Raw genomic sequence first — 11,250 nt, forward strand, 5'->3', positions numbered from 1 at the left:
ATCACTGTAGACAGTGAGTGAGTGAGTGATTATGTTTTTACGGAGATTTTAGCAATATTCCACCGGGGGAGACCAGAAATGGGTTTGCCCCATTGTACCCATGTGGGGAATCGAACCCGGGGCTTCGGCATGACGAGCAAACGATTTAACCACTGGGCTACCCCACAGCCCCAGATTGATAGTGTATCTTGATGGGAATATATTCTCCACCGAACAGTAAGGCCCGTTTCTAGATGTTATTTTACAGAAACGCCAAACACAAATTTGTCATACGTCGGGTAACTCTTGGGTTTTCAGTAAGGCCCTGAGTTGTCATCGTTGCACCCTGCAATAGTCCATCTACATGGCGACGTAAATAAATAATCGAACCTGGACCAGACATTCCAGTCGAACCTGGACCAGACATTCCAGTGGTGGATATCACGAGCACCGACCTGCACAATTAGGATACCATGACATGTGTCAACCAACTCAACCACCGGAAAAAATATTACTTTCATTGTATATTTATTATATTTCTCCTAGGAAACACTATTTTTCAGGCATCACTAGATGAAAAACAGGTTTCTGAACTCTTTGTTTCATTCTGTTCTGTCACCGGACACAATGGATTTGCGAACAGTCCAGCCTTGTTCAGTGTGTGTGCTGTGAGCTTGTATAGCGCAAGCGCAGCATACCAGGGAAACTGGCTGAGAAACGTCAAACAAGGTCCGCAAAGAAAGCACTAAAATCTAGCATCTTTCTTTAATCTTCCCCCCAAAGGTTTCACCACTAGGTTGTTTTGTTTACATTTTCGGTGAAAGATATTGTTTATCAAATTAAATATCATATGTGTTGGGATGTAACCACATTTTAGCTAAAACACAGTTTTAAACCTACGAGTATTGAGTAAATATTTTGGTGATATTTCAAATTCAGCCTGATTCAAAAGGACGTTGATGAAACGCTTGAAAAGACTACTGTATTCCTTGAAGTGCCTGTAAAATCCCCATTTCGTCAGCAGTACAGAACAATCTCATCTGTGACCAACATGTGCAATTACAGAGCATTTGAAAACAATCCCGATTATTTTCTCCTTAATACTTATTTCAAGTATTTTCTCGTTACCAATGCATGTAACTTCTACTCTATTAAGCGTCCCATGACCTTCTCAGAAAAAAACCATATTTCTCTGGGTTTTGATTTTAACTTTCAAATAAAAGTCAATCATTTCTGACTTTGAATGAAAATATAACTGCACAACAGAAAAGTAGAGAACTATTAGTCCAAAAAGACATGTTATAGGCACAGTTGTCTGGACTAGAAATGTATGAACCTTTCTATTCAATTACCCATAAGGCCATATTTCAATCACCCACATTTCTATTCTTTAAAGAAAGTTTGTACAAACAGAGTAGGGTGGCACAGCGTTCCTGGAGACTGACTTGCTACCCTCACCTGTCTCATCCTCTACCCCCACCCCGTCGATATCTGGTCACCTGTAGTTAATACGTATTCAAAAAACTATTCTTATGACAAACGAAGTCAGAGGGGTACACAAAGTACCTGACTCAGACTCCCAGTTGTCAGATTTTTGTGAAAGCCCCAGTGGCCGAGTGGGTTAGATGGCTGACTTTGTATACGTCGTGGCCCGGTGCTTCACTCTGATAGTGTGGGTGCGTATCCCGGTTAAGACTCAAACCCTCAAGGGTACTGTAATCTGTACTTAAACATGTAACGAAATGCTTTATGAAGACCTTTACAAACATATTTATAATATACTAACGGAAAAAAGTAACTGTGCATAACATAAAATTGCATAAAATAAAAGTTACATGTATTTGAAAAGTTATAAAAATAACTCTAAATATATATGTAGCAAAGCACTTTGCACGGAATTTGATGTCACGCATCGCGCGTGGCATGTACATTTTGTGCACAATGAACTTACTCACTTTTTGCATGCTTTTTGACACCTTAAGTTCGCACACCTGATATTGAAAATTGAAAAAAACGATTGATTATTCTCTAATCTTTGAATTTTGTGGAGAACACGTTAATTTCAACCTAAACTGCGCGTACGTCATGCCACGGCTTACAAAAAACCAGCGTCTCCGCGCTGTGGGTATACATTAATGGCCCAAAATGAAATGTCCATCGATCACGATCTCATCTCTATGGAGACGTTTTCAACATTATGGCAACACGAGAGATTTGCCTCGGATCGGCCATTCACGCGTGACGTCACGTCAGAAAGACAACCACATTGGAATCGACTCCAGACATCGACATCAGAACCCGAATGCCTGCAATACGTCCAGTTTTGTTCCAACGTCACCGGCATGCACGTCATGTCTGGTGCAGACAGCATCTAGGGCACATGAGACAGGATTGGGACGGTGTTTTGTTCACTGACGAGTCGAGATTTCATCTGGACAGCTCAGATTGCAGGGCAAAGGCGTACAGACAACGATGTTAAACGAGACTTACCTGTAAGTTGAAGTTTGATCGAGATTCTCCGAGGCATCAGGGAACAAGTGAGCTCACATGAGATTGCGCGTGAGGAATCGGCTTCAGTCTTTAAAGTACTTTGCTCTGTAGAAACTGAACCAACTAGAAACCACTGAGTATATACTGGGAGGGTGGGAGTGGCATGTGAGCTCACTTGTTCCCTGATGCCTCGGAGAATCTCGATCAAACTTCAACTTACAGGTAAGTCTCGTTTAATTTCTCAATTCTCCTTCGGCATCAGGTCACGTGACCTCCCATGAGAATTCAAAGCAGTTCTTCAGAGCAAGGAAAACCATACAAAAGGATTAATGGCTTTAATTAAACAAATTGACTCAGTAATACAAGGATGTATCAGTATTGTTTCCATCAATAAGAATCAAAATAGAGAAAACAGTCACATCAATGCAATCCTGTCATGACATCTGTAACTTTTAGGGAATTAATATCAGGAAATGTGTTCAACATTGGGAACAAATGTCACTCAGTTGAGGCAAGTACTGCTTCACCAAAAAGACAGCTGAGTGTCCACAGGCTTGTTGTAAAACTTGGCGAACACACCCGCAGAAGACCAACCAGCTGCACTCATTATAGTCTGCATAGACAAACCCGCACTGTGAGCTGCACTGGTAGAAGCAGCCCGTGTGCTGTGTCCTTTAAACATCTCAGTGTCTATTCCAGCTGCACTCAGTAAAATCTTCAGCCATCTGGAGATTGTGTCTCTGGACACTGCTCTGTAAGGGCAATGAAACTAACAAGCAACTGATAATGCTGCCTTAGGGTCTCTGTTCTTGAAATATATTCATCCAAACAGCGAACCCCACACAGAGGTTCCTTCTCAAACTGGCAGATCTCTACAGGTTTCACATGAACACCTGGTCTAGACTGTTTGACTAAACTAGGGATAACAAACACAATTTTGTCTCTGGATCTCTTCATGTTATCCAGGCTCAGTAACTGTAGAGACTGTACCCTCTGACCGCTAACTAGGGCTAATAACATAGTAAGTTTAAACGTGAGGGTCTTTAGGGACAACTGATCATTGCTACCTAAGCTAACTAGATAATCTAACACTACACCAACATCCCAAGTATGTTGATATCTTGGTAAGGCTGGCCTAAGATTAAAAATGCCCTTCAAAAATCTCTTTACTAAGGGATGCTGACCTATAGGTAAGCCTGATGGAAATTGTAATATGGCAGATAAAGCACTGCGAGCCGTGTTAATGGCACTATATCCACAACCAGAGTCATAGAGCTTTCTCAGAAAATCCAACACTGTATTAACACTAGGTACAAAGGGGTCTCTACCCTCCCTTTTACAGAAATCACGATACTTTACTAGGTATGTTCTGTACTGTTTTGGGTGCTCCCCTCCATGAATGCATGACAATGGATATGGTGTCATCTGACAGTCCCTGAGTCTGTAGACACTGCCTGACAAATGGCAAACCATCAGCTGAAGTTTCCTGTGGAGAGGGTGAACCGACAACTCCTTGAATGGAAGCACAAGTGTACCCCTCCCCCTCGGCAGTAGACGGGGTGGAGACACACACATTCTCAGCATCGCTGGGTACCAGTTCTGCGTTGGCCACCTTGGTAGGATCACCAAGCCCTCCGCCCGGTCTGATCTGACTTTCTCCATGACTCTGTCCAGTAGGCTGAAGGGTGGGAATGCATAGAATTTATATTCTGTCCAACTATACATCAAAGCATCAAAGGCATAAGCATATGGATCTGGCTTCCATGAAAAATAGACAGGTACCTGACTGTTCAAACGAGAAGCGAACAAATCAACTGTAGGCACAAAAAAGTTACTGGTAATTGATTGAAAAATTTCACGCTTTAACATCCATTCAGTTGAGTCCTCGAACACTCTACTCTCTTTATCAGCTACCCAATTCTGGGTACCTGGAAGGTGGACTGCTGACAACCACATACCATAATGCTGCGCCAACAGCCAAATTTCACGGGCCATACTGTTACACAGCTCGGATCTGGTACCTCCCATATGATTAATGTAGGAGACAGCAGTAGCATTGTCAATGCGAAGGCGTATATGACGCCCTGATAAATTGTCTACAAAACACTTCAGGCCTAGGAGGATAGCTTTTAGCTCCAGATAGTTGATATTGGTTTTGTATTCCAGCTCCTCCAGAGACCATCTACCTCCAGTTTTTTGCTGTTCATGATCTAACACTGCCCCCCAGCCCTGACCAGAGGCATCAGTAGTCAGTGTGTGTGTTGGCTCCTCTCTGCGAATCGGAGCACCACTAGAGTCAACATTGTCCTCCCACCATTTTAAATCTTGTCTTACACTCTCAGAAAGGGAGGTGTGAGCTTCAAAATCACCTCTCGCCGCTTTCAAGGCACACGTTTTCTCAATTTCCAGCCGTTTCACAAACAAACTGCCGAATGGCACTGCTATAGTATAAGAAACAACAATTCCAGTGATTTTCGCCAACTGCCGAATTGTCACAAAGTCTTTCTCAATCAAGTTACGGTAATGAAGATGAAAGTTTTGGACTTTCTTGTCTGTGAGAGAGATTGTCATTTCTTTAGAGTTCAGTATGAAACCTAAGAACACAATTTTCTGAGAGGGCTGTAACACTGACTTCTCATAGTTAATCAGAAATCCTAGTTTCTCAAGCTGATGTTTCGTAGCATGAATATTCTCCTTGCATAATGCCAATGTTTGTCCCTGGAGATAAGAGTCATCAATATAGATAACTGATAAGTAACCCATCTCCCTCAAAGTACTGAACACAGGTTTCAAAAGTTTTGTGAATATGCGAGGAGCTGACGTCAAGCCGAAGGGAAGACATTGATATTGATATGTTCTACCTCTCCAAATGAAACGCAAATATTTTCTATCCTCCTCTGCAATACTGACAGCATAATAGGCTTCTTTTAAGTCAATAGAGCCCATAAAACAGCCCGGAGAAATGAGACAAAGAGCAGATTTAAGGTGTTCCATCTTGAAATGGAGTTTTTCAACACAGTTGTTCAGTTTTTTCAAATTCAGGATGAGTCTATAAGTGCCATCTGATTTTGGCACTAGGAACACAGTGCTCACATAACCCTCCTGAGTAGAAGGAACTGCTTCTATGATACCTTTGTCTAGCATGGTCTTAACCTCTTTATCCAAATATGCACCTTGTGTAGCATTTAGCTTGGTTTCTCGGACAGAATTCTGGCATGGTAGATCTACAAGGTCAATCTTACATCCTCTCACAATCTGGAGAATGTGTTCATCAAATGTCAATCGTTCCCATTCATCAATGAATTCCTTTAGCCTACCTGCAATAGGAAAAACAGTGTCACTAACCTGTCCTACTCCTGAAAGCGTCGCTTCACCCCCCTCAATGGAGCCCTGCGGTTGTTCTGAGACTGGGGCCTGTATGTCGGGTAATGAGGTGGGTGCTTGGGGTAAGACTGGCGGAATGAGCGCTGGTCTAAAAAACGGCCACCACGTCCTCTGAATCGGAAACCTCCACGGCCTGCTCCACGACCCCTAGGGGCGAAGGACCGCTGGCCAACTCTGAGCATAAGCTTATTTGTCTCGGAGAGTTCCTTTATTTTCTCATTGAGGTTGTCCCCAAATAGAAAGTCTGACACTGGCATACCATGTGCACAAAGAGATTTGAATTCTGGAGTAATGTCCTGACGAATAAGGTCACGCCTACGAATGCTCAGTTCATAACTGGCACTGGCAATAAGGGCCACACCATCGACCACCTGACTCAAAATCTGTGTGATTTGTTCAGACTCACAGCTTAACGCATTCAGGCTATTGATAGCCAGGGTGATGGGAACTAGTCCACGGCAGAGAGATTCCTGTATTTTCTGGGATTTTACATCCCTTGATTTGCTGTCTGTGTCCATAATCTGCCAAATTCCGGGGTTAACTCTAGGAGGCTGTAATTTTGTCATGTTTGATGGTGGGTTATATTTCTCGCCGAGATCCTGTCTTTGTTTCTCCTCCAGCCTTGTTGTCATGAGGCCGTCAATAAGCTCCGCAACCCCTTTGTCGACAGGGGGGCTAACCTTCTCAGTTGGCCTGAACTTCTCGGCCAGATTCCGAATGGCAGAAGGAGTTTCGACGCTCTCGGATGTTGATGGCATGGGGGCGGCCATGACAGCGCCAGGGGAGGTAACTCCTCTTCCGTGCTCTGCATCCGCCAGTGTCACGTGACACGACTGGCCACCGCTTGCTGCCGATGGGGTTTGCAAATAGGGTACTTGGTCCCTGGGCGATCTATTAATAGCTAAATTGTCTCCTGTTTCTGTGTCCATTCCATCGTCACCTTCCTCAAACCACTGATTTTGCATAAAGTCAACCTTCGAAACTACAGCACTCAAGGTTGCTTGCATAGATTTTAGCAAGTTCATATGTTCATCACTCGATGCACTCTCGGTGTCATCCTTGGAAGTACTTGCAGTACTTGAAGCACCCCGATCGCGCGGGTTGTGCACAATGTGGCTGTCCCGTGCAGGGCTTGGCCGAGTTTCAATTTCTTCACAATCAGTTTCGTCAGTAGGCAGTGTATATGGGCTTTTGCTGCAATCCTTGGATTTGCTAGCATCAACAGTGGAAGATTTCCCCCGCAAAAATTCGGAATGTAACTTTTCAAGCAAATTGCTGGAGCTGGCGCCGTCGTTGCCCGAGGTCGCCATTTTAGGAATTAGAATCTAGACTGGACACAGTCAAAGTTCAAAACTTGTCCCCCCAGGTAGAAAGTTCAGACAGGGTATCGAGTACGACCAAAGTCAAATTCGGACTTACATTCAACAGGTTGGGGAAATCCAAACAGCTTCCACAGTCTAATCCAAGAAAACACAGTAAAAATCCAATTAAAGTCCTGAGCGATAATGAAAACTAATTGACCTCGCGCCGATGCGGAAGCGCACTGAAGCCGATTCCTCACGCGCAATCTCATGGGAGGTCACGTGACCTGATGCCGAAGGAGAATGGGCGGACCCAGGGCTAGAGAAGTCCAGAAGTTAGGGGGAAATGCTCTTCGGGAAAATATTTTCACGGGAGAGAGAGCTCTCTCTTAATAAATAATTGATTCACTGTATCCTATGTCGCTGAATGCCTTAGAGTAAATGGATCAATTTATATGCGCAGCTACGGATTCTTGTTGTCGGACGAGATTGTTGTCGGACGATTCCCATAGTAATAAATCTTAACTAAAATATCATTTTCCTTACGTTGCAGATGTTTACAGCTAGTAGCGGCATCTGTGACGCGCACGTGGCTATCGGTGGGAAACAGCAGCAGCGACATCCGTCGTAGGCAGCGAGACGGAGAGGGAAGTGTAGCTGCATCTGACATAGATATAGCCCGGATGATGTCTCGTATCTCCCCCTCCCACTGATCCCCCGCCACTACAATCTCCCACTCATATCATTATATTGTCATCTGCGGTGACTTTCAGCTTGTCCCTTCATTAGCCTCTATAAATAGTGCCTCGCCATGTCAGCCGTTGTAGGTGAAGTGATTAACCAGATAGACATTACCGGAAGTTCGACAGTTAGGCATTAGCGGAGGGTCGACAGTTAGGTAATAGGAGGAGGGTCGACAGCTATGACATACTAGTAGTTGGAGGGTCATGAATAGAATTTAACTGATGATCATCAATAGAATATTGATTAATAGTAACACTATAAATTCATATAACACAAATTTCCAGTTTGGATCTGCTCAAGAGGCGCTTTCACATGGTAATGGTAAATGAATGTATGTTAGAGCTGTAGGCGATTGGAACAATGATTTTTAACTTTCCCTTGATATGGTTGATATCATGGCGCTTCTCATGTTGACGAAACTGTCCTCCAAAGACGTTGGATCGGCCTTTGCATAGATCATCTAGATTTGGTTTGGTGCACACACAGGAGGTGACTGGCATCAGACTTGGGTGATCTTACTGGTAATAAATACTGTATCAGTTCAGAGTGATTGAGTGAGTATGGTTTTACACCGCTTACACCAATATTCCATCTATATCACGGCTTCACACATAGTACCCATATGGGGAATCGAACCCGGGTCTTCTGCGTGACGAGCGGACATCTTAACCATTAGGCTACCCCGCCGCCCTGATCAATGTCATCAAGTGCTTTGTATTCGGTCCCTTGAAGATCCAGGTTAGAATTGGTCTCCAGCAACCCGTGCTTGTCGTAAGGATCGGCCTTTGCATAGATCATCTAGATTTGGTTTGGTGCACACACAGGAGGTGACTGGCATCAGACTTGGGTGATCTTACTGGTAATAAATACTGTATCAGTTCAGAGTGATTGAGTGAGTATGGTTTTACACCGCTTACACCAATATTCCATCTATATCACGGCTTCACACATAGTACCCATATGGGGAATCGAACCCGGGTCTTCTGCGTGACGAGCGGACATCTTAACCATTAGGCTACCCCGCCGCCCTGATCAATGTCATCAAGTGCTTTGTATTCGGTCCCTTGAAGATCCAGGTTAGAATTGGTCTCCAGCAACCCGTGCTTGTCGTAAGAGGCGACTTACAGGATCGGGGGGTCAGGCTTGTTGACTTGTTGCGTAAACAACAAAGAAACAAACAAAAGCTTTGCACATTACCAAAGGTATGTTTAATTTGATGCCCTTTGCTATAGGAAACCAGTGTGGTTGCATTACTACGGATGTAATATGTTTGTACGTTTTGCACGCGTCACCACTGTGGTAGGGTCGTTTTGAACATGCTGAATCTTGTATTTGGGTAACCCATACGGTAGAGCATTGTACTCATACAATCGAGATACAATGAAAGCCTGAATGAGAAATGCAGTCACGCGTGGATTGATATGTTTTCCTGATAATGCAATTATTTCTGATGTTGTGGTATGTTGGTATGGAGAGGTTCTTGTGAAAACCGAGGCTTTAAAACGGAGTCCGGTATAACATAAACATTGAGCTTTGAGAGTTATGCTTACTTCAATGACAATGCGTTTAGAGTTATCAGCACAATAACGATAACTCAAATAAATAAATAAATAAATAAATAAATAAATAAATAAATAATTAAATAAATAAATGTATGAATGAATAGAACGATAGCTCAAATAAATAAATAAATAAATAAATAAATAAATAAATAAATAAATAAATAAATAAATAAATAAATAAATAAATAAATAAATAAATAAATAAATAAATAAATAAATGGCACTGTAATATTATGTGTGTTGCAACTGCTTAAAGCAGCTGTTGTCATTTAATCGTGTATGGACCAGACTATCAGTAACTGACATCATGAGAATGCATCTACTCAAATAAGAAAACATGATATAGATCCTTTAGTCAGCGAGTCTCACCAACCGATACCATGAGTTGACTCTTACAAAAACTGCTGCTGAAAACTAAGCCTAACAAGAATCATTCAGGCGCAAAGTGAGTGAGTTAGTTTTACGTATATTCCAGCAATACCACGAAATGGCCTTCACACATTGTACCCATTTGTGGAATCGAACCCGGGATTTCGTCGTGACGAGCGAACGCTTTAACCACTAGACTACCCTACCGCCGAAGGAACAAAGTGATGTGTCAATCGTTGTTGTTGCTGTCTGGTTGTGGTCGTATTGTGAAGGTTCTGTATACAAATGCACAATTTCATATCAGATCCCATTATCCTGCTCGCTTCATTGATATAATCTTGGGGCCGCGTCCATGGAGGAACGCCGACCTTATCTTGTATGTACAGCCCCGATAGTCAGGATTGTTTACTCCATCTCATGGTTGACCTTCGTGTTGTGTTCACCTCCGATGTCCTGTCTGGTTGCTATTAAACTACCGGGCAAAAGAAAGTTATCACTTTTAAAGTAATTGTATAAAAACAGAACAGTTGGTAAAGGTTTGAACCAAAGCAAAAAACATTCTCCAAAACGTAACATGGTCCCCCATAACATTTCATCTGTACGAAAATTCGCACGAATCGTGCATATTTCAAACCGTGAAAAACGTAATTGTGGGACATTGTTCCAAATGTTTGAGGCATAAATGCTGATGTTGGGCAGAGCATGCATGTAGTAACAAAAAAACACCACGGATATGCCACGACATATTCAAGCGGAACGGACAGGGCGATCGGTATGGCCAAAATAGGGTCTTCACAACGTCACCTGGCAAGTTGCCAACAACCTTCCACTGCAGGAAAGGCGACATCAGCAAACTGATAAACCGCTACAAGCAAACAGCCAGACCCAAGACCGCCCAGGGTTGGGAAGACCAAGAGTCACAACACCGGCCGAAGACCGCTACATCCGGCAGATCCACCCGTGGAACAGATTCGTGACGGCGACAGCACTAGGGCACGCCAGCAGACGAACAGTCCTTCCACGACTTGGTTTGGCTGGTATACGAGCCTACCGGCCCTTCCGTGGCCTTGATCCGTCTACACCGTCAACGCAGACTGCACGTTGATGGCAGCGACGTCACTGGGAGAGAGTGCTCTTTACAGATAAAAGCCAAGTCAGTCGGTTCCCTAACGATGGCAGAGTTCGATTTTATCGACGTAGTGGAAAGCGACAGGCGCCAAACTGCGTTCAAGAAGTTTATCCGTTCGATGGAGGGGGCGTCATGGTATGGGGCGGCATTTGTGTCCAGAGAGCAAAAAGACTGGTTATCATCCAAGGAATTCTGAATGCCCAGCGATACAGGGATGAAGTGTTGAGACCATTTTGGTGCCCTTTATTCGATAAGAGCAAAGAGGATTCATTTTGCAGGAGGAGAACGCAAC

The 11,250-nt window shown here is 43.5% G+C and overlaps 1 protein-coding gene across 3 annotated transcripts; it reads right to left on the bottom strand.

The window, feature by feature from the left end:
• Positions 1-2,790: 2,790 nt before the first annotated feature.
• On the bottom strand, positions 2,791-7,163 carry LOC124277880. Of its 3 annotated transcripts, none has more exons than XM_046713608.1 (2): positions 5,899-7,163; positions 2,791-5,813 (listed from the first exon to the last, which is right to left on the bottom strand). In XM_046713608.1, the coding sequence occupies exons 1-2, from the start codon at positions 7,161-7,163 to the stop codon at positions 5,810-5,812; spliced, it is 1,269 nt and encodes a 422-aa protein (XP_046569564.1). In that variant the 3' UTR covers positions 2,791-5,809. The 3 variants fall into 3 exon arrangements, with proteins under 3 accessions (XP_046569564.1, XP_046569563.1, XP_046569562.1); XM_046713607.1 differs by having other exon boundaries at positions 2,791-5,810; positions 5,896-7,163; XM_046713606.1 differs by having other exon boundaries at positions 2,791-4,147; positions 5,815-7,163.
• Positions 7,164-11,250: the final 4,087 nt, after the last annotated feature.

This window comes from Haliotis rubra, unplaced genomic scaffold (genome assembly GCF_003918875.1).
Source record: "Haliotis rubra isolate DU_JTF1 unplaced genomic scaffold, ASM391887v1 Scf229, whole genome shotgun sequence".
NCBI lineage: Eukaryota > Metazoa > Mollusca > Gastropoda > Lepetellida > Haliotidae > Haliotis > Haliotis rubra.